Source organism: Delphinapterus leucas, chromosome 16, assembly GCF_059928025.1.
Source record: "Delphinapterus leucas isolate spDelLeu-1000000601 "Yukka" chromosome 16, BTC_Dleu_Yukka2, whole genome shotgun sequence".
Classification (NCBI taxonomy): domain Eukaryota; kingdom Metazoa; phylum Chordata; class Mammalia; order Artiodactyla; family Monodontidae; genus Delphinapterus; species Delphinapterus leucas.
The window spans coordinates 28,511,981-28,535,864 of NC_143144.1; the positions used below are offsets into that span (position 1 = coordinate 28,511,981).

Genomic DNA, 23,884 nt, shown 5'->3' on the forward strand with positions numbered 1-23,884 from the left:
AAAAGGCTGAGAAGATGTGGCCGAAGAGAGATAAGAAAAAAAAGCGGGGGGGGGGGGGAGAGTTTAGTAACCAGAGTATATTACTGTGTTTCCAGAAAAAAGGAGTGGTAAACATTTTAAATGGCACTAAGAGGTCAAGCTACAAGGAAAACTGAAAATATCTATTTTACAGTGTTTCTCAACTTTCATTATTGCATCCTAAGGTGCCTTTTCAGATTCCCCTTCACTCACACCCCTCTTCCATAAAATTTTAATACCATGGAATATTTCTGTACACCTCTTTATGTACCATAAATACCTGTGCTTTATACATAAAAGTATGATTTTTTTTTTTTTTGCCTCAAAGGAAGCAAATTTTCAGCCTGATGAGAACGTACAATTTAACACATAGAGGCCATTTGGTGATTTTTTTTTTTTTTTTTTTTTTTGCGGTATGCAGGCCTGTCATTGTTGTGGCCTCTCCTGTTGCAGAGCACAGGCTCCGGATGCGCAGGCCCAGCGGCCATGGTTCATGGGCCCAGCCGCTCTGCGGCATGTGGGATCTTCCCAGACCGGGGCACGAACCCGTGTCCCCTGCATTGGCAGGCGGACTCTCAACCACTTCGCCACCAGGGAAGCCCCATTTGGTGATCTTAGTAAGGGCAGTTTCAGTGGTAGCTCAGTGGAATGGTGGAAACAAAATGTACTGCAGTGTGCTGAGAAATAAATAGCAAGAAGTTGGAAAAACAGAGATGAGAGTAAATGATACATTCAAGAACTATAGCTATGAAGGAGAGAAAAGACAAGAAAATAAATGGGATTAGTTCATAAAGTTAAGGAAGAATATTTTTAAATGCTGAAGGAAAAATGTGAGTAGAAGGGGAAAGGCTGATGAATTGGAGAGAGGAAATAATTTAGCCAAAAAAAAAAGACCCTGAGAAGGCAGGAGAGGATGGCACTGGGAAACTAGGTGAAAGGATTTGCCTTCCCAAGGAGAAGGAACACTTTTTCCTCTTTAAACAGAAGGGAAGCAGATTTGTACATTTGGTTGCAAGAAGATGATGGCTTCTATTTTCTCTGCGTAATAGGAGAGAAGGTCATTTGTTGAGAGAGAGTGAATTCCTCTTCTCTACAAATGTCACTCATTATGTATGAATTGAAATATTACTGAGCTACTTAAAAATATCTAGTCTGCAGGGAACTCCAACAGTCTATTACGTTGACTGTTTAAAAACATTGTAAAATCCTAAGATTCAGTAAGAAAAGCTAATCTTATTGCCAAGAGAGCATTCTTACTAAAGGTATGTTAAGATTCAGGTAATTTTTCATTCATTTCAATCCTCCACTTTTCCTATGATCTCAAATGAAAGTGTCCTCCGTTCTTTCTAACACTAATTTTTCCACTTGTAATTTTGATCCCATCCCCTTTCCTCTCTTCCCAGGTCTTATCTCCTGTTTCTTGAATGTTTAATCTTATACATTAGTTACTTGCTTTCTGCTCCCACACAAAACAAACAAACCCCAAACCTTTTATGGACCTTGCCAACCATCTTTCACTTCATGCTCCAAACGAAGAAGCATTAGTCTACACTTGCAGTCTCTCCTCTCAATAACGGACTCTATTAAAGCAGTTCTCTCAAATGATCCAATGACTTCCTAATCATCAAATCCAACAACCTATTCTCAGACTTCTACTTCCTCCTTTGATCCCTGCAGCATTTCATGTCACTGATAAGTTTCCTCAAAACAAAACAAATACTTCTTACCAAATTATACGGAACTTCACCTGTCTTGGTTCTCTCCTGGAAAGTTTCTTTCTGGCTTACTTATCAGGCTTTTTTTTTTTAAATAAACTTTTCTTTCATCTCCACCTAAACTACTGTTTCAAACTCGATATATTCCAAGCTCCACAAAATTCCTCCATCTCATATGAGGACTCCTAGTTTTATAGAAGTATCAAGTTCTTAATCAAGCTTCAGCTTCGGGTTCAATCCAAATCCACCAAATCCAACCAAGCACATCGTTTATCACTTTTCCATACTCACTGTCACCTCCTCAGTTTACAGTCCTATCAACTCGTTTCTGAAGAACTGCAACACTGTCCTCACTGCATTACCCCAGGCTCATCCAGGCGCCACCCTCTAACAAGACGTCCGCTCAGGACACTTAAGGATTTTGTCCTCCACAGCAGAAGCCTGGGGCTGAGGTCCAAGTCGTCGGTACTTCAGCTCTCCGTGGGTGACAAGACCTTTTCCCGCGTCAGAGCACGGTGAGGGACCCCAATGAGCCTGAACCTCTTGAGCCTGAGGGCCTGAGAACACTGGGCTGCAGGTGCACCTTTCCCTTCCGGCCCAGCTGGCAAGAAAGACCGGAAGGCCGGGAGGGAGGCGCGGCCCCGGTCCACAGCACCAGAGACGCTCCCGCACCCCAGACTGCAGTCGGGAGCCCGAGCTATTCAGCCTACGTCCCACTTTTCGTGATGCCACCCTGTCCGCAGACCCCCAGCTCCTCACACTCACCCCGACTCCTGGGCCAGTCAGTGATTCGACGCGGGGTCCTCTCCTGACGGAGGCCGAGGCAGCTGAGAAGATCGTGAGGACCCCGGAGTTGGGATGCCGGATAGATTGCCTGACTAACAGCTTCAAAGTAACCAACAGTACTGGAAAGAGTAAATGAGTGAGAAGACGTTGAATGAGGAGAAAGACGTCTTTTGAATTTTAGGATATAATCTACTAGATCATCCAGAGTCTAGAGAAATGGGAGCTTTCACATCTTCTGGACTTAGGCGCTCATCCGCAGCCTAAACCAGTCAGGGTGCCCCTACAATCGGGAGGGCGGGGTTAGGAGGAGCTGTGAACTAGCCAATGGGTGAGGCCGAGAGGTAGAGCCAAATAGCTGTGCCTGGGAGAGGCACGAACTGAGAGGAGCCGAGAGGGGCGGGGTTTCGAGATAAGGAGGAGGTGATGCGAGAGGGGGCGAGGCCTTCGAGAGCCGAAGGGGTGGGGCGAGCTCTGGAGCTTAAGTGAGGTGGGAGCGCGAAAATGGCAGCGGCTGAGGAGGAGCCGAAGCCCAAAAAGCTGAAGGTGGAGGCGCCCCGAGCGTTGAGGTGAGCGCTACCTGACACAGGGTAGAGGGTGACTGTGCCTGCTGCTAACCCGGGACCACATGGGGTTGCGCGACCGAGGCGCCGGGTGGTATCCGCACCGCAGGCATGGGGCCAACACACGGGACCGGTTGCTCGGGTAGCTGTCCTCCTGGCTGCGACCCTTTGCCCGGCGCCCGCCCAGTTTGGCCGAGTCACCGCCGGCTCCGGAGACGCTCCGCCGCCCTTGGCCAATCAGAACGCCGGCCGGGGGTGCAGAGCCGTCTTTGGGCAGGCTGCGGCCGCCACGTGGGAGCCCGCCCGAGCTGAGCTGGTGCGACCAGTGAGGACCGGACCCGACCTGATCCGAGTCACTTGCGGCGACCTCCTCTTCCCGGCGGGATGTCGAGGAGAATGCCCAGCGACAGCTCTACCCTGGGGCAAAGACAGAATTCTTGGGAGTTTTCGTAAAGGTCGCGGAAGGGCGCCTTGACCTTCCTTTTCGTACGTACATCGAACCGAATGGTGTTATCTTTGGAGACCCTCTACCGGGGACCAAGACTCGCCCTCCGAGGCTTTGCGGAGGTGGCATTTGCCTGAACGGTTAGGAAAGCTTGATTTTTCTTTTTTTCTTTGCACTTTTGGCAGCAGTGGAGATAGTTCTGCACCTAACTTTTGTTTCACATATGATTTGATGTTGCAACTTTTACTTACAAAAAGTTATTGGTTAAAATATTACTTCCTAATAAGTATAAGGTGCAGTATGCGTATTCCTTGATGATTTTGAAATGTTCCTTGGAAGGCAAAGATTTTTGTATCTAAAAATAGACATCAAACTGATTTAAAACTGTTGGGACACTCCTGATCATACAAGGCAAATCTCATTTTTTCTAGCATTACCCTTACCTCTGAAAGAACGAATCTTTCATAATTGAAAAGAAAAGATCACTTAGTGGTTTGGTGGTGTGTTAACGCTGTTTTGAATGGATGGTGACCAAATCCCTGCCAGTGCCTTTAATGTATTCCTATTACTTTGAAAGGGTCAAAGGGTTAGTGTGCCTACCTTATATGAAGAAAATAAACTTTTTTTTTAAACGACTCAGGATGTTCCTTTTTCGTTTTAAGCTTTCAAACTGTAGACTAAAGCAAAGGCTTTTGAATCAGACCTACCTGGGTTCAAGGCATGTGCTTTCCCTGGTTGGCCCATTATTAGAGTATTTCCTTAAAAAGTACCTTCTTCACAAAGTTTCCTCTACCAAATTGGAAGACAGCTGCAACTTTCCCCTGCTATCCTACTAAACATACAACCCTTAGATTTTGTCATATGGTAATCTGTTTTCAAAGTGCTTTCCGATTTTACAGATGAGAAAATGGAAGCCCAAATGAAACAATTAGTTAAGGAACTGAAGTTTGAACATAGAGCATCTGGGTGCATGTTCATTGTTGTTTGACTTTACTGTGCCTACTTTTATACAACCACCCAAGATACGCTTCTCTTCGCCTATGCAGCCTTAAAAATAACGATAAATAATAATGTTTAATGTGTATTGTTTCAGCATTTTACCTTTTTTAACTCATTCAATCCCACAACAACCCTACAAGGTAGACACTATAATTATATACATTTTAGCAAGGAGGAAACAGGTATAGAGAGGTTAAGTAACTTGATCAAGGTCAACTTTATTAACCTCACACAGTTTGTCCAAAAGCCCTAGTGAACTGTTCACTCAGCTTTTGTTTCTCTACTTTCCTGTCTGTTTTTTGTTTTGTTTTGTGGTTAGTGTACATAACTTTTTATGTTGTTGTAATATATGGGTATATGATACATAATAATTCTTAAACAGGTGTAATGTTATTTTACATTTTATTAGTGTCTACGTAAAACTTGTAAAAGTCCTTAGGCAACTAAAACTCATTTTATAAAATATGTAGTTAGTACCACCTGTAGACATGAAGTCAGGATTAGACACCTGAGTACTGGGATAAATCTCTTCATTTTGTGTGAAGACCTTTTGGGATTGGCTATCCCTACGTTCATTATATTAGTTTGGCTTTAAGGGTCTCAGTGTGGTAATACACTGAGTGGTTAGACTGCATGCATTATCTGTGATGACTTGCTTGACAGTTAAGGGGCTAGCTAACAGTTTTGGTTAACTTTTAAGAGAACAGCTTATAAAGTCTAAGCATGATTTAATGTGTAGAATCAGTTCCTAGGGAACAAATAAATTTATGATATATATTTGTAGATGTCAAGAAAAGGATTTAGGGCTTTGTGAGAATTTCAGTTAGTTTTAGGGTAGTAGTTCTCAAGCAGGGGAAGTATTGCCCCCCAAGGGACATTTGGCAATGTCTGGAGACATATTTGGTGGGGAGGGCTAATGGCACCAAGTGGGTGGAATTCAAGGATGCTGGTAAACATCCTACAATGCACAGGAATCCCCCTAAACCAAAGAATTATCCACACAAAAGTGACAATAGTGTGAGGCTGGAAAAAACTGCTTCATAGAGAGCATCTGACAAGTCTAGCTTCCCTTTCTCAAATATCCATTATTTTTCTAGGCTTTTTAGGGTATAGCAGTTACTGAAGTTGCAAAGAAATACGCTAGCTCTGTCATATTTTCACATTGGGTTGAGGAACATTAATTGAGTGCCATAGATTATACTAGGTGCTTTATTTATGCTATCTCATTTAATCTTCCCATCAACATGTGAAGTAGGAATAATGATCCTTGTGTTACAGATGATGTATTTAGGCCTGAAAGAAGTCAAGAAGCATTTTTGGGAACTGCTCCCTAGATGAAAATGTTCCATGATGATTACGTGTATTTAGGACCACTTAACTTTCTTTTCTCTCCTTTGGAAATATCATCCAAGTTAATTTCTTCAGCGGTCACCTCTAAGAGGATAGAGTTCCTTCCAAGGCTTGTTGAGCACATGCCAAGCCTATTCTTTTAGTCAGTCTTTCAAATGCCTGCTATTTTAGGCATGGTGCTAAAAATTAGGTACATGGAGCGAGAGAGCTAAGACCCAGGTACCATCCTCTTGGTGGAAAATGAGTAGGGTTTGGGAAAATGATAACTGAGCATACCGAAAGATGACATACTGAAAGATGATGCTAACCAGATGTGAAGTAGGGTGTCTGGCTTATAGAAAAGTTTGTTTGGAGGTAGAAATGGCAGAGAGCTGCCTCTGTTGGGGAACTACATTTGTTTGGTCTGACTGAAGCAGAAGGTGTAGGAGGGTCCAGGCTTTGTACTGAACACTTTCACTTGTGTCATCTTTCTACCTCTTGTCTGATCTTTCTACCTGTACATTTGTTTGGTCTGACTGAAGCAGAAGGTGTAGGAGGGTCCAGGCTTTGTACTGAACACTTTCACTTGTGTCATCTTTCTACTTCTACCTTCAGCTCTCAGACCCTAATTTTAACTGTCTGCTGAATATCTCCTTCTGAGTGTCTTGCTGACACTTCAAAGTCATATATATCGAACTAAATCCATCTGCTGTCCTAAATCTGCACCTTCTTCCATGGTCCCTACATCTGTTAACGGCACCACTACTCTTACTCCAAAGTTTGGAACCTAGATACTTGATTCATTTTCCCTCTGTGTATGGTTATCAAAGTTGGTCTTTTCTGCTTCAGTTATGTCTGATAAATTCCTTTTGTTTTCCATCCCTGCTGCCACAACTCAAGTTGAGACTTTATTTTGCTTAGACTTGGTGTTGGCTTCTTAACCAGTCTCTCCACCTACAGGTTCAAGTTCTGCCTAATCTTCTTCAGGAGTAGCTCTACTTATTCATCATAGCAAATATTCATAAGCTCTGAAGTCGATGTTAGGAAGGGTTGAATCTGAAGAGCCCACATTGTAACTCTCTCTGATGTTTTAGCAATTACACATTGTTCTGGATCATGACTTCTAATTTTATATAATTTATATATATATAAATTATATATAATTTTAATCTCTATTAAAAAGGAAACAAACTGCACTTCTCCAATCAGCAAATGTTGAGCTTTTCTCAAATTATTGCTTCTTAACCATTTCACTTCCATGGACTCCTTTTAGTCTTTCCTTCTGTCTTTTACCTCTCACTAGGACCCTGTGTTTTAAAATTGTGTATTAAACCTAGGAATAAAAGTCTGTAAATATTTTAGATGACCAAGCAACAGTTTTAGTAACCTCTTCGTTTTTTTTTTTTTGGTCTTTATTTATTTTTTTAAAAAATACATATTTATTGGAGTAAAATTGTTGTGTTAGTTTCTGCCATACAACAAAGTGAACCAGCTATATGTACACACATATCCCCATATCCCCTCCCTCTTGAGCCTCCCTCCCACCCTCCCTATCCCACCCCTCTAGGTGGTCACAGAGCACCTAGCTGATCTCCCTGTGCTATGCAGCAGCTTCCCACCAGCCATCCATTTTACATTTGGTAGTGTATATATGTCAGTGCTACTCTGTACGTCCCAGCCTCCCCTTTCCCTGTGTCCTCCAGTCCGTTCTCAACGTCTAATCTCTTTAAAACACCTTTTTTTTTTTTCTATTTCAGGAAATCCTCCAGAAGATGATTTTTATAAACTGAGCGTACTGTTCCTGGAGTGGCCTGTTGTGAGGATTAAATGAGAAAAATGTATGCATACTAGAAAAGAGAAAGGATGATCAATTGTGCGTCCATAGTGTATTGCTCAGTGCCTGGTCCTTAGGAACTATTCAGTTAGTGTTTGTTGGATAAATTATCAGCGCAGCATAGAGTGGGACTGATAATCTTTACTTTTCTAGACCTTATGTTTTTAACAATGAAGCCTAAAATTGAGTTTGGCTCTTTTCGGGTGATATTGCATGTTGTTCACTTATATTTATAAATTTAATCCTTTAAGATTAAAACTTTGGTTATGAAGGAAAATGAAAAACAGAAGTCTCCTGAGGTGCTTTGTATGAATCCCTTAATAAGGTCCTTTCCTAGACATTATATACTAGGGCAGAGAGAGGGTGGTGAAAAGGCAGAGTCAGAGGAAAGCCTGCATGGATTGTCCTGGGTATCTAGAGGTAAACATGAAATGCCTGGAGGCCAGGGAAAGTGAGAAGGGCTTTTGGTAAAAAGACAGGCATTGAAACTATGTTTCTGATTTTAGGTATAGGCCTAGACTGAATAACACTAAATAAACATTAAGCCAATATGCTACTTTCCACCAGGAATATGGCTCTACTTCCCTTCCATCGATTAAAATCCTGCCTGTATGCAAAATGATCAGAGTTAAGTGGGAAAAAAAATAAGAGAATCAAAATTCTGAAGAGTGTTCTGGTCAGGATGGAAGCCAATAGAGCAGTGGTTAAGACCTTTGGTTGACTCTTGGTCCTTATTAGCTGGTAATCTTGGAAAGATTGTTTACTGGCCCCATGCCTCTGTTTTCTCATCTTTGAAATGGGTATAATAAAAATACCTACCTCAAAAGATTGTTGAGAGGATTTCATGAAAAAGTAAATATAAAATTGGCATATAGTATGTCTTCAGTAAAAGTTAGCTGTTGTTATTACGGTACTCTTTATCCTGCTTTTAGCTCCCTACCCTGCTCCAAACACTGCAATTACAAATTTAAAAAGAAAAAGAAAAGATATAGGTGTACTCGAAGAACAAGATAACCATCTCCAGGGACTGAAATGGAAAGCAAACATGCATTTAGACCCTGGGTTCAGGAGCAAGTGGAAATAACTTTGTGCAGGGGAACTGGAGTCAGGTACCCTGGATGAAACTTGGAGCTGGGCTGGGGCTGGATGAAAAGAAGGCTGAAAGCCTCTGCTCCTGGCTGTTGCTTTAAAAAGCTGTGGCTCTGAAGTGGTGACACAGAAGTGGCTGAGCTGCCACATGGCTCAGAGTTGGGAACTGTAATTTCTCCACTATTACCTGGTACAAGAGCACCGAGCTTGTAGGTCATGGGCTCTGGAAGAGGGGTGGCTTACCTCAAAACCATTGGAAAAAGGAAGGGAAAGTCTGAGCCTGCACACAGATGAGGAAGACTATTACTTAGAAAATAACAAAACCACTAGGAGATAAACTCACTTAAAATCTAATAGAGCAATTTCAAAATGACTTTTAAGTATTTTAAATATGTTTAAAAAGATAAAAGAAGTAATAGTTATAAAAAAAAGCATGTTATAAATAAACAGTAGGTAAATGTGAAGTAAATGGCTATATAAAAGAAAAAATGGTGAAAAATTAAATTTTTAAAAAGTTGGTTAAACTCTGGTCCAAACGTATTTAAAGCAAAAATTAGTGAGTTGCAAGATAGTACTGAGTAATTCACCCGGATGTAGCACAGAGAAATCAAGAAAACTCAAGAGAATATTATATATATATATAAACACATACATATATTGAGAGGCACCAACTAACATCTAACTGGGAGTTCCAAAAAGAGGAAAGAGTGTGAATGGTGGAGAGGCCTTGTTAGAAGAGATGATGGCTGAGAATTTTCCAGAATTTAAGAAAGATCAAAGTCCTCAGGTTGAGAGGATATTCCAGGTGCATGTAAGTGATATCACACAGTATTTGTCTTTCTCTTTCTGACTTACTTCACTTAGTATGATAATCTCTGGGTCCATCCATGTACCTGAAAATGGCATTATTTCATTCTTTTTTTATGGCTGAGTAATCCATTTTGTGTGTGTGTGTGTGTGTGTGTGTGTGTGTATCTCACATCTTTATCTGTTCATCTCTCAACGAACATTTAGGTTGTTTCCATGGCTTGGCTGTTGTAAATGGTGCTGCTGTGATCATGGGTGTGCATGTATCTTTTCAAATTATAGTTTTCTCTGGGTATATGCCCAGGAGTGGAATTGCTGGATCATATGGTAACTCTATTTTTAGTTTTTGGAGGAACCTCCATACTGTTCTCCATAGTGGCTGCACCAATTTACATTCGGATTGTGGGTTATTTTCTTTATTCTTTTTTTTTTTTTTTTTTGTATTTTCCAACTTTTCTACATTGAACATATATATTAGGACCCTTGATTTGAAGCTGGAGGAACTTGATGTGCATTAAATACATATTTTGGCCAAGTGTCTAAATATCATTACAGAATGGACCTCTGGGATACTAAGTAAATCTGAAACTTTGTAAAACAAGTATTATGATTTTATTATAGGTTGTAATCTTTTCATCTGTATTTCTGAAATCCCAAAAGCTCTGAAAACTGGAAATTAAAAAGAAGTTTGAGATGAATTAATTTGGCAGCAGAACTTGAACGGGTTTGAGGCTCCCTGTAGTATTTATTTGTTTGATACAAATGTGTATGTTTTGCTGTAGAAATATGTGTTTGTTAATGGCATGCTGAGTGAAACCTTCCTGGGCAGTTTATAAAATATATAGCACATACAGTGCATTACCTTCCTAAAATTGACAAATTTCTAAATCCCATAAAATTCTGGCCTCAGAACATATCTTGCCCCAAGGATTCAATAATAGGATTGAGGGCCTTTCTAAAAATTTAAATATTCAGTTTTTAAAAGCTTGCTATTGTGCAGGAACAACAATTTCTCATCAGAATCACTTGCTAAAATTTTCCTGCAGTCCCCATTCTACATGTTGATGATACTAAATAGATGCTTATTTCAAAGGTCTTGTTTGGCTAGTTCTACCATAATACTGGTGCTGGTTATGTAACTGAGTTATTAGGCTTTTCTTTCTTTCACATAGTAACTGACTAAGGTAAAGACTTCTCTTCAATTTTTGGACTTCAAGATTTGGAAGGCTCATTTCACTGAAGTGGTCTCATGAACTGAAATTTCACATACTGCTTGAAGACGATACTTTTTGAATATTTTCCAAAGCAGATTTAAAGTTGTTGCCCTCACTTACATGTTTTATTTCTTATGTTTTTGTTTGTACTTGTGCCCTCATATGATTTATTTTAAAATGTATTCATCTAGGAAACAATAATTCGCTTTCAACATAAGAACATCTGAGTTTCCATTTGCATTTTGGCTTTCATTGCATACATGCTGATTTCAGCATCTTCTGTAGAATAGAATAAGAAAATATGTACAGCAATTATGTAAGAAACTCTTACTTTCTCGAGACACAGTTTGGTTACTGTATTAACAGGATCTCACAATTTTGTCAGCAAATCACATTTAGTTACTAATAAGCCCCGCTATTTTGCTATGTTAGCTGCAAATACAGGATTATAGGTATGAAGGTAGCTTATGTGATTACTGATCACTCACAAAATTAGGGGTTATCAGAAATGATATTGAAGTGGTTACTTGGCTTTTTGCCTTCTAGAGGCTAAGGCTGGACTTTGGTGTATGCCTAGTAGAACCATTAATTTTCTAAGAGACTCAGTTGACTAAAAGAGCAGGAAGTCTAGCCAGATATGACTTTCTAGGAGTGCATCTCTTGCCTCTATTGTCGTCTGGTATTGAATTCATTTCTCACACAGCCCATCTTAATGTAACAAGAAAGATGGCATTTTTCATCCCTAAGCCAAAAATCTCATGAGCCCAAAGGCAGAGACTTTCCACATCTATGTATCAGTTTTGAGAATACTCTGATTAGTCCTGCCTGGGTTACATACCCACCATTGAATCAATTAGTGTATCAGAGGTGGGGATTTTGGCCAGCCTTGGATATACTCTCAGCCATTTTCCTGTGTGCAAGTGTGTGTGCTTGCGTGCACACCAATGGTGTTTATATATGTGGGGGAGTGCATGGATGTTGAGGAGGACGCTCTAATCAACAGCTCCACCAGCACCTTGTAGGGTGTAGGAGGTGAGGTGGTATCATTCTCTCAGCAAGAGAAAAGTTCATTATAGCATATATAGAATATATTTATGAAAACCTCATTCCTCAAGGTCCAGCCAAAGTTTATCTTCCCTATAAAACTTTCCTAATCACTGAGCCTGGAAACAGCTCCTTCACTGGTTGGTTGTACTTTATACTTTGCATTATTGCAGTGCACAGTGTATGCATGTTTTATCTCGTCTAGTGCTACTTGAAGTAGGGAAACTAGTCGAATCATTCTTAATGCCTTATAACTAATTACTTCATTGCAACATAGGCTCTAAATTTTTATTCAGTGAATTAATTCTTAAACTCTTTAAAGATGTTTTAAGGTTATGTTTGTAGTACTCAGTGGCACAAAATGGATTCATGTATTGGCTGTAAATTCTTATCTATTCATAAGAGTTGATAGATCTCTTACCTGAAAACGTTTCATGGTTCTTGGACCTTTCTTTTTTATTGTTACATGGAGTGAGCTTGTGTGTGAAATAAATCCAATACTAGAGGACAGAGGCCAAGAGATGCACTCCTAGATTACATTTCTGTTCTTTCTGGTGACTATAGTGAGCCTTGACTATAATAATCATTTCGTGCATTTGTCCATGGGGAAAATTCCCTCAGAATAAATATATTACTCCTATATAAATAGTAACATTTTATTAAGGCCATGTGGTCAGTGTTTTCTTTCTTTAAAAAAATGTAGTAGAATTGCTTATTTGGTGGAGAAGTAAATTTTCTGAAAATGAATTTGCAAAGAAGAATGCAGTGACTTATCAGAATGATCAGTCTTTTCCCTATGGGTTAGCAGGTCCTTAATTAGTGAGCTTATTTACATTTTAATTAGAACTCCAAAAGCACTGAAGGTTAGCAACATTGTTCTTAATTTCATAGCATACTGTGTAACAGTGTACTATGTAACCAATAGGTAATACTGCAAAATGGTCTTTTTAAGAAATTTGTCTGTTGACTCATCCAGGAGGGGTCACTGGAAAACAAAATATAGCAAAAGAATCAAATTCAGATGTCTTTGGGTTCTCAAATTCCTTTAAGCTTGTTGTAGCAAAATAGTTTTACTCTTTGAGCCCTTGAGCTGAAGTCTGGAAAGCCATGTTAAGTTTTTGAGTAAACAAATTGAAAATTATCTTTAAAAAAAAAAAACAGTTCAAATGTGTTGTCTTTGAAGTTAACCACATTAGAGATTTGAACATTTTCTTGTTTTATAGGCATGACTGAGGAAGTCTTGGGTTCCTCCTAAAATAGAGTTTTTTAGAAATTGTTTTTCCTATGCAGAGCTGAGACCTTAGCTATCATTTTTAGTTCTTAGTTTTGGTGAAGATTAGAGCTGTTAAGCTGTAGAAGTGATGCAGATTTACACCCTTGGTTATGTCTCTGTTCTCACATACTCAAGATGAACTGATTATATTACATTTTAGCATGGGATAGCATGTTGATCACATTCAAGTATACTGACAATTCTACTTTGTCTTGTTTGTTTTACATAGCACTTGCTTATCCAAATGTACAGAGCTGGATTGTTTAGATTTGAAATATTATAATAAAACATAGTTATATTATTAAATTAAGTAGTACTAAATGTTTAGTATTAAAAAGTAGTATTTTAGTAAAAAATAGCTTGAAAAGTTTTTTGTTTTTTTTTTTTTTGAAGGTGTGGGAGTTAGCTTCTTCTCTACATGGTAGGTTTGACTTCTTTGGGTATATTCATCCCTCAGTTTGAATATTGTAAAGATGCTCTGTAGAGAAATATATAAATTTCTAGACTTACACTCACAAATCCTTAGAAATGGGAGCAAAATGTTAAGTTATCTTTGCCCAGCCTCCTGCATTAGACAGGAATCCCTTTGTTAGTACCCCTCTTCCCCTATTTGTGTAGCATTCCTCCCCTAGATTCAGCACAAATAAGGGAAAGGAGTACATTTTTTCACTAATGGAAAACACACACACACACGCACACACACACGCACACACGAGACCTTCGATCTCACTTCTATGTGAAGCTTGAATAAACCACATTCCTTAGAAAACTTGTTAGTATCCTGTAGCTATCAAGTCAGATTCAGAGCTCTTTAAATGTAAATGATTTCTTGTTGGTCAAGGTATTTCTTCTTTATACTCATAAAACAGGTTAAAGCAGGCTTTCCTAGCCTTTCGCTTTTAGAAGCTACTTTGGTATTTCCAAAGACTGCTTCGGAATGCTGGTGGGAGCAGGAATGGGAGGAGATGGCTAGGTGTGCAAATCCTGAGGTAGCGTAGGATCTTCTGTAGCTGAAGTTTCCAATGTGAAAACAACAGCAAATCTCAGTATTAGCCAGATGTGGCTTTGAAATGGTAATTTACAATTTCATGCGATTTTTGAAAACTCTTTGAACATGTTTTAGACTCGAGATTGTTGGTGCCTGAGGAGGTACTTAAAATCAAAGTCTGATATTTACATGGTTGTGTTGAGAGAATTGAAGCCCAATGAGGTTAAATGTCAGTCAGGTAAGGGCTAGTAAGTATCTGAGGTGAAATTTGATCCGAAGTCATAACTTGTCATTGTCTTACTTTCTAGAACAAGAAATGAAGTTTAATTTTTTTTTTTAAAGATAAAAATAACATATTTAGGACTTCCCTGGTGGTCCAGTGGTTAGGACTCCATGCTCCGAATGCAGGGGGCCCGGGTTTGATCCTTGGTCAGGGAACTAGATCCCACATGCTACAACTAAGACCTGGCACAGCCAAATAAATAAATAAACGTTAAAAACAAACAAACAACATATTAAAGAATATGTCAAGCACTTTTACCTTTTCTTACAGGTCCTCACAAGGCCACCAGGTCACTGCCTTCATCTGAGGAAATAGACCCAGAAAAGTTAAGCATCCCTAAGTACTAAGCTCTCACTCTACACTCAGGACATCTGATTCACGTTTCTTGCTGTTTGTATTACACTATGAAGACACAAATTGAGAACGTGTCAAAGTGAATTCTGTATGTGCTAGATAAGCACACTATTTAAAGAAATTCTGTGGTGATGTGTTTAGTGTTTAGTAACCTTGTTTAGATTTTTGTCTTTCAAGTTCTCTTATTCACACATGTAGGTACGCCCTCCCCCACCACCACCAAGAATAAATATTCCCTCGTGGAATATACTTAATTGTATGCTTTGTAATGAGTTAACTCATTGAGCTTCAGTTTTGAGCAGGTTGTGTTTTCCGTTAAAAGCCGTGGGCAAACCAACTTTGCTTATGTTTAAGAGTTAAAATGTTCCAGTTAAAAGAACAATTTCTGGTAAGTTTTTATTTACTTTAGAGATTTTGCAATTTTCCCTGCTATTGATAATTTGAATCTTATGACTTAGCATTATTAATTATTATAATTATATGGGATAACCATTACTGTTCACAGAGTTTAATATGTTCAAGATTATACAATAAGTGGCAGAGATAGGATTCAAACCTGAATCTGATTTATTTTTAGTGATTAGCTCAAATATTCAGGTATTGTATAAACAATAGAACAGGAATCAACAGTGATTTGTGTGATCAAAAAAAAAAGCAAGCCCTTTGCTTCAAAAAATACTCCTGTGTTATATACGAAACAATTACTAGTAATGTGCTAAAAAGCTGTTAATCTTTTAATATTATTAATTCAAATGTTATGAAAATGTTCTACCAGATCTGAGATGGCAGTGATGAGAATTCTGTTTCATTAAAAAATGACCTACAGCCACAATTAGTCTTGGACCTCATACCAAAAAAAAAAAGCAACAGTTTTAAAGAAATGATAAAATGTTCAGTTAGCCTACTTTTAAGAATATGACTATAACATTTCATTAAGTTCAACTAATATTTAAAAACCTCAGTTTTATAACGCTTGATAACCAGAGGAAAAAGGAAGTAGGGGTAGGAAAATACAGATCTGTGAAAAGAAGGGGGGAAGTAAAGGGAAGTGATAAAAAAGGAAAAGGCTCATTCCTCTTAGCTATTTCTGATTTCTACATAACTTCCAACATCAGACATCTCTGCTTTTCAACTTTTCACTCAGCTCTGAGGTGTGTATGTGAGTTAGTGAGAAGCTTCTTATGAACCTGTGGGCTGTTAGTGTGGGGCAAGGAAAAAGAACTTTGTATTAGGAATCAGAACACCTGGGTCCTATTAAGGTTTCTGTCTAGATTTGTGTATGCACCTGTGAAGTGAGTCATACAGATTAAAATGCTTTTCAAACTAGATCATGGATCAATTTGGGTATAGAAAAAGTGGTATTTTATAAAAGGAAAATAGGAAAGGTCAATGCATTGAATATGGTAAGGGTAAGTATTGCTTTGTGAAACGTTTCCATTATGTATATTTATGGAGTATTAGTTGCAATGCAAAATATATTTTTCACAATGAGTTTGGTTTTCTGTCCTAAAATTTAGTGGCTTAAAAGAACAGCCATTTTAGTAGAGTTCATGGTTTTGTGGGTCGGGAGTAGCTGGTTGATTCTTTTGCTCCATGTGCTATTGACTAGGATCACTTGGAGGTATTTAGCTGATAACAGGTCTGGTGTGGAGGGTACAAGTTGTCTTTACTCATTTGCCTGGTGCTTTGGTAGTGGTGGCTGGCAATCTTGGCTTAGCTGGGTTCCTCTCTTTCTCTGTGTGGCTTGGGGGCCTCTCCATGTGGTTTCCTCAACCTGGTAGTTGGACCTCTTAGATGGCAGCTCAGAGCTCCAAGAGACCAAGGCAGGAGCTGGCAGTCCTTTAAGGCTAGCCTGGAATCTGGTCAAAGGAGTCATAGTTTATCCCAGATTTAAGGGGAGGGGACATAGACTCTTGTCTCCAAGAAACTGTGGCCACTTTTAATCTGCCACAATTATTGTAAAATAATTTTGAAAACTGTGACTGAATTTATCCAACCTTTTAATTCTGTTATTGCCCTTTGAAAGATGATTAATTTCAATAGTCTACTCTCCTGCACCCCGCCACAGGTACCCCTAACATTGGAAAATGTGTCAATTTTTGATTTCAAAGTGCAGAGTTTAATTTAAATATGTGTAGTATTTTTCCATGGAACTGTGAGTTTTAGGTTTTGTAGAAATAATTTAATGTCTAAAAATTTTTGTGGAGTCTTAAGATAAGTTTGCTACCTAACACTACCTAAAAACTCTATTTGACATTGAGTAAGAATTGCCTTCTTACAATGCCTGAAGATTACATTTGGATTTAATTACTTCTTCCCTTCACATACAGGCAGTCTGAAGCTGTTATTTATTTATTTATTTTGGCTGCGTTGGGCCCTCGTTGCGGTGCGCGGGCTTCTCATTGCAGTGGCTTCTCTTATTGCGGAGCACGGCGCGTGGGCTTCAGTAGTTGTGGCGCACGGGCTTAGTTGCTCCGCAGCATGTGGGATCTTCCCAGACCAGGGCTCGAACCCGTGTCCCCTGCATTGGCAGGCGGATTCTTAACCACTGCGCCACCAGGGAAGCCTGAAGCTGTTAAGTTTTTGTTGAAATCTGAAAAAGTGAGAAATCTGCTCCCACCAACCCCCATTCCACCCCTCAGTAAAGAAAACAAAACCATTAAACGTTTTTGTTAAAAACCTACAAGTTGTTATCACAAGGAAAAATCTTTGTAACTATTTATGGTTATGGATGTTAACTAGACTTACTGTGATGATCATTTTGCAATATATACAAATACTGAATCATTACGTCTTACATCTGAAGCTAATATAATGTTACATGTCAATCATACCTCAAAAGAAAGCATTAATTCTTGTAAAATGCAGGTTTTGTGGTGTACTGTATCTTTAGGTGACAGAGTGGTTTCCAGAAGAGGACTATTCCCTGTGACAGAGCTGTAGGGATTTGTGGAAATGTCCCTGTCAGAATATCTGCCCATATTTGGAATATTAATAGCACTTTCTTAAGATATAAGCAGAAGGATTTATCTTCTCATACCCTTGGCTATTTAGAATCCCAGATGTTGAAGCAGTGTTTGGGTGTAACCCCTGGCTTTTGGGGAATGGGTTGGGCTGGTTGTTTGACCAGTTATACTGCAGAGTCATTTTTCTTTGCCTCTGTCTGCAGACAAATGTCCTGTTTTTCAGATAAACCACATTCATCTTAAATGCTCCTCCACCGCAGGCTATTTTTTTCCCACCGAGGAAGACATGATGGTGGTCAAGATTTCCTTCAAAGCAATTAAGGAGGAGAATGTGAAAAATGATAAGAGCTTTAGAATGAAATTCTGTGGGTTTAGATGCCAGTATTTAAAAATAACTATTTAGACCCACCCCCAAATGAAATGGGAATGGGAGAACTTATGTGTATTTTAAACTTATAAACAGGCATATGAGGATAAATGGTTTATAAGTTATAGATGCTTAGTTACACCAAAATATCAATTTTTGGAATAATATTATATATACATACATACCTATGTACATACTTTGTGTATGTGAACATATATCAAACCCTGATATTGGTAGTCCCATCGCATTGCATTTCTTTCTTTTTTTTTTTTTTTTTGTGGTACGGCCTCTCACTGTTGTGGCTTCTCCCCGTTGCGGAGCACAGGCTCCGGACGCGCAGGCTCAGCGGCCATGGCTCACGGGCCTAGCCGCTCCGCTGCATGTGGGATCTTCTCGGACCGGGGCACGAACCTGTGTCGCCTGCATTGGCAGGCGGACTCTCAACCACTGCGCCACCAGGGGAGCCCCACATTGCATTTCTTGGTGAACTTATATAACTATTGAGACAATAAAAAAAAATTGTTCTTAACGTTTCCTGTACCTGATTCTCTCATATATGTAATGAATCATTAGGAAATCTGCACGATGACCCACCCCAAAAGCTAATGATCCTTCCCCTTTAACTTGAGATTACATGATCACATTAAGTAACCACTGGGTCAAGTAATCTCCATTGAAAGCACTCCAAGGAGTGCTATGGTATATAAACTATATTTATATCTATAATTTTAATTCTACTTGACTGTTGTGCTGCATAAGGAAAGACACTTCAAAGATTACATTTTTCCCAATACAACAGTTTTGGTGGGCTCTTTGCACTTCTCTCCATCCCAGGTCTCCCAGTAACACTGAGACTACTATCACTACCACCTCCACCACCATCACCACTGTATAAACTTCCAAGTCTTTCAATTTTAAATATCTAGTTATTGCAGAAAAGCAGTCTACCCTATTTCCACAAGGAGGGGTTTCACTCTAAATATTTCACTATTTCTCTCTGCACCCTGAAATCCAATTTCAGGTCAGTCTTTAGGCAGATGAGAGCCAGTGCCAGTCTGTGTCCTGTCCCACAGACTGTGAGAGAAGGTGGCCCTCTGCCCATGTAGTAGGGTGGAAGATAGGGCCTTCAAATCTAGGTCAGTCCTCATCAGTGGAGACTATGAAATTGCTGGTTCCTATTATTAGGATACTCTGTTAGAGAGAAAAAACCCCAAAAAAAACATTGAATAAAAGAAAACTTTATAAACCAGTTCCATCATTTCTAAAGCAACCCATTAGAAATTTCTATTTCTTAGGACTCTTTTTGGATAAAACTGCATGTTTAATTTGAGACCACATTTATTTTTACTCATATAGTAGAACATGATAGGCACTAGGGGTTAGAGGGTATACCCAAGGACTAATATAAGTTAAAAAAAATTTTTTTTTTTTTACAGTGGAAACTTTTGTGGACATTTGTGGTTTCAATTTATGAGTCTTGAAAGATCTTGATAAGAAATAATTTGTAATTTTACTAAAGCCTAAATTTGATTTGCACAAAGTGAATGGCTGGGGTGGGAGATTTACTTACTTTTATGGTAAATTTAACCACTTGCTATTAATTGTGTGCCCCTACATTCTTGCAGAGTAAAAAAGATGTTTTTCTTTGTCAACAATCAGTCTTGTGATTTTCACAGAAATGAAATTGTGGTTGAAATTTTTAAAAATGAAGAGGTCTAAGAAATGATTCTTGGTGGCAATTAGGAGTCTTGGCTAAATTAAAGACAAAAATGGCAGATTCATTGGCTGCTCAGATTTAATCTGTGAATAAACACATATGGAAATAAAGGAAGCAATTTCTGAAAGTATTTCATATGATGCTCCGGCTAGTAAGAAAGCTGTTACCAGACTACTACATCTTATGGGTTGAAGTCATAGTGTGGTGTTCTGAAATTTGGGTGTTTATAAAAGTCTCAGACTTATGTCAATCTGTCTTGGGTTTACTTTGGTAACACTGTACAATGGTAATTAGCCCCAGTTCTGGAGTCAGGCTACCAGAGTTTGGATTTCTGTTCTGTAACGTGTGACTTTCAGCAAATTATTTAACCTCTTTGAGCTTCAATTTCTTCAAATGTAAAATGGTGATAATAAAAAATCTTCTGATAAGGTTTTTGTAAATTCAAATAAGGTAGTACTTGAAACATATATAGCATGGTGTCTGGCACATATTAAACACTCATTATATACATATTTAGTGGCTGCTGGCAGGTGACTGCTAAGGTAGAATGGTTGCCCTCTTAGGGTGTTGTTCAAATGAAACTGCATATACAATTCTGGACAACTATTTTTAGTCTATTAATAGAAAACAGTAGGCACTACAGAGTAAGGAAGACTAGAAAGAAAAATCTGTTTCCCAAGTCTTTATCTGTATCCCCAACCTCCCCTGGAACTTGTCCTTTGAACTTCTTTCTTGTCTTTCCCTTTTATCTCAGTAACAGCAGGGCCATTTACTCAATTTAGTCCAAATTTACCCAATTTAGTCTAAAATCTAGGAGTTACTCTTGACTCCTTTATTTTCCTTAGTCCCCCATATTCCTGTCATTCTATTGGGTTGGCCAAAAAGTTCCTTCGGTTTTTAAGTAAAAAAAGACACACTTTCCATTTTCACCAAGAACTTTATTGAACAATGTATTCCCCATTTTGTTCCACTACCTTCTGCCATATTTCATGCAACTTCATAATGCCATCTTCCCAAAACTTTTTATCTTTTTGAGCAAAAAACCATTCCAGGTACCTTTTACAGTCTTCCAGGGAATTGAAATTTTTTCCATTAAGCATTTTGTGAAGACCGAAATAGATGGAAATCTGAAGGTGCAATGTCTGGTGAATATGGCAGATGAATCAGAACTTCCCAGCCAAGCTGTTACGGTTTTTGCCTGGTCATCAAAGAAACATGTGGTCTTGTGTTATCCTGATGGAAGATTATGTGTTTTCTGTTGACTAATTCCAGACCCTTTTCGTTGAGTGCTGCTTTCAGTTGGTCTAATCGTGGGTGGTACTTGTTGAAATTAATCGCTTGGTTTTTCAGAAGGAGAATATAATAGAGGACTCCCTTCCAATCCCACCATATACACATCGCCTTCTTTTGATGAAGACCGGCCTTTGGTGTGGTTGGTGGTGCTTCATTTCGCTTGCCCCGTGATCTCTTCCATTCCACATTATTGTACAGTATCCACTTTTCATCACCTGTCCCAATTTGTTTTAAAAACGGAATGTTTTTGTTATGTTTAGGTAGAGAATCGCATGTGGAAATACGGTCAAGAAGGTTTTTTTTGCTTAACTTATGTAGAACCCAAACATCAAAGCGATTAACAACCAAGCTGGTGCAAATGATTTTCAACACTTGATTTGGATATTTTGAGTATGTCAGCTATCTCCTGTGTGGTATAATGTCGATGGTTCTCAATTAACGTCTTGATTTGATCGCTGTCAACTTAAACTGGTCTACCCAACCGTGGAGCATCGTCCACGAGAAATCTCCAGCACGAAACTTCGCAAACCACTTTTGACACATTCGATCAGTCACAGTACCTTCTCCATACACTGCACAAATCCTTCAGTTGCGTTTTTACCTTTCTTGAAATAATAAAGCATAATATGCTGAAAATGTTGCTTTCTTTCTTCCAACTTCAATATTAAAATGGCTACACAAAAATTCACCAATTTTGATAAGTTTTTTTTTTTAAATGCACTCTGATATGACAGCTGTCACAATACAATCTAACAAAATTGTTTCGAATGAAGTTAAAGACAACTAAGGGCTACTAGAGCCATCTTATGGAAAAAACCAAAAGAACCTTTTGGCCAAACCAATACCTCCAAAATGTCCATTTACTTCTTTCTATGTCCACCACTATCTTCATTGTTCAAACCACAATTATTTGTCATCTTTATTACTGTAATAGGCTTTTAATTTAGTCTTTCTGCTTTCATGCTCCTTTGATCCATTCTCTACACTATAACCAGGTTGATCTTTTAAAACAAAATCAGATCACGTCATTCCTCTGTTTAAAACTTAATTACAGTGGCTTCCTGTCTTGCTTATAACAAAGTCTAAACTTCTTAGGCTCATCAAAGCTAAGATGTTCTGCTTCTTTCTCTAACCACAACCTTTTGTCCCTCCCCTTTTTTTCACACTGGGCTTCCAGTTATTTTAGTGCTGTCTGTCTGTCTGGAAACCCTTCCCCCACCTTGCTCTTCCTTGTCATTCAGTTTTCTACTGGAGATCTTCCCTGACTACCCACTCTAAAGGAGCCTTTCTCTGTGTTATCCGCTGGGCTTAATTCTCTGCATAGCACTTAATGATCATTTAATGTTCTTGTTTATTTGATTATTTATCTATATCTCCTCACTAGAATATCAGTTCTATAAGGGCAGTACATGTTCTTGGTCATTGCTGAATCTCCAGTGTATTGAGTAGTAGAGAAGATCTCAATAAATATTTGTTGAGTTAATGAGTGATTGATTCCTTTTTTTTTTTCTTTTGGCTGCACGGCGGCTTCTGGGATCTTAGTTCCCCGACCAGGGACTGAATCCGTGCCCTCAGCAAAGCGTGGAGTCCTAACCACTGGACTGCTAGGGAATTCCCAAGTGATTGATTCCTAAAAGCTTGTTTGTGAAGTACCGGATTTATGGTAAAATAAAAAGAAAAATCTTTTATATAGAAAATATATTTCATAAGGTTACCAGCAGTACTTCGGGTAGCGCTGTTTATTCTGTGATGTCCTTTTTACATTTTTATGTTAAAATGCCCTTTTGTGAAATGATAGTGATATATTCAATTATATAGTTTCAAAATATATTCTTGGCAGCATAAATAATTGGGAAGCACTGTTGTCCCATACTTCTATTTTTTTATTTTATTTTTTAAAGAATCAATTATTTATTTTTTTGGTTGCGTTGGGTCTTCGTTGCTGCATGCCAGCTTCCTCTAGTTGCCGCGAGTGGGGGCTATTCTTCGTTGCGGTGCATGGGCTTCTCACTGCAGTGGCTTCTCTTGTTGCGGAACACGGGCTCTAGGCACGCGGGCTTCAGTAGTTGTGGCACGCGGGCTCAGTAGTTGTGGCTCGCGGGCTATAGAGCACAGGCTCAGTAGTTGTGGCACATAGGCTTAGTTGCTCCGCAGCATGTGGGATCTTCCCCGACCAGGGCTCGAACCCATTTCCCCTGCATTGGCAGGTGGATTCTTAACCACTGCACCACCAGGGAAGTCCCTGTCCTATACTTTTAGATTGGAAATTTTCTTTGACTTTTAAAGATTTGTGGTTCACTGAAAATATAGAAGCACTGTGTAGGTGTTCTTGGGAGGGAGTTTTGCTAAGAATTCTTAGTAAGTAAAGTTCAGTCAATCAAATGTTATTATATTCTTCAAATTCTCCTGGGAAATAAATTGTCAGGTTCCATTTAAAGATTATATTGTTTGAATATGTCACGTTAAAGTGAAATGTGACATAAGAATCTATCGATAATAATTAAAAGGAAATAAAAATAGTGAACCTCTATTAATATTTTTTGGGTAATACATTTAGCAATGTTTCTTTGAATAACTTTGTCCATAATGAAAACTAAGTAAAATTGCGAGTGTTTTATTTTCATTAAAACTGATCAACTCTTAAAAAAGCAACCCAATTTGTATTGTCACAAGTGGACAGTTTTTTTCTTCCACTGTCCATTAAGAACTGAAATGGACCTGAGATGTCACCTGTAACAAACTACCTGGCGTTTCAGATAAGGAAACTGATGGTCAAAGGACATACATTTTTTGGTAGGCCTAG

The 23,884-nt window shown here is 38.8% G+C and overlaps 2 protein-coding genes across 7 annotated transcripts in view; one reads left to right on the forward strand and one right to left on the reverse strand.

Moving 5' to 3' along the window:
* AP3M1 (adaptor related protein complex 3 subunit mu 1) overlaps positions 1–3,203 on the reverse strand; it is a 38,920-nt gene extending 35,717 nt beyond the window's left edge. The window contains exons 1-2 of one of the 2 annotated variants that reach the window (XM_022590938.2): positions 3,097–3,203; positions 2,499–2,638 (exon numbers count right to left, since the gene is read on the reverse strand). The gene's annotated coding sequence lies outside the window, so the exon portion shown is untranslated. Of the gene's footprint in view, positions 1–2,024; positions 2,203–2,498; positions 2,639–3,096 lie in introns of those variants that run through there. The other variant, XM_089897731.1, reaches the window with a different exon arrangement.
* The window catches only part of ADK (adenosine kinase), a 491,846-nt gene continuing 470,823 nt past the window's right edge, over positions 2,862–23,884 (forward strand). For 2 of the 5 annotated variants that reach the window (XM_089897734.1, XM_022590943.3), the window contains exons 1-2: positions 2,987–3,664; positions 7,610–7,690. Coding sequence is in view for 3 of the 5 variants with exons in the window: in XM_022590943.3 (XP_022446651.1) it covers positions 7,680–7,690 (11 nt within the window). In the remaining 2 variants the exon portion in view is untranslated. Of the gene's footprint in view, positions 3,665–7,609; positions 7,691–23,884 lie in introns of all 5 variants that reach the window. The other 3 variants (XM_089897732.1, XM_022590941.3, XM_030759335.2) reach the window with 3 other exon arrangements.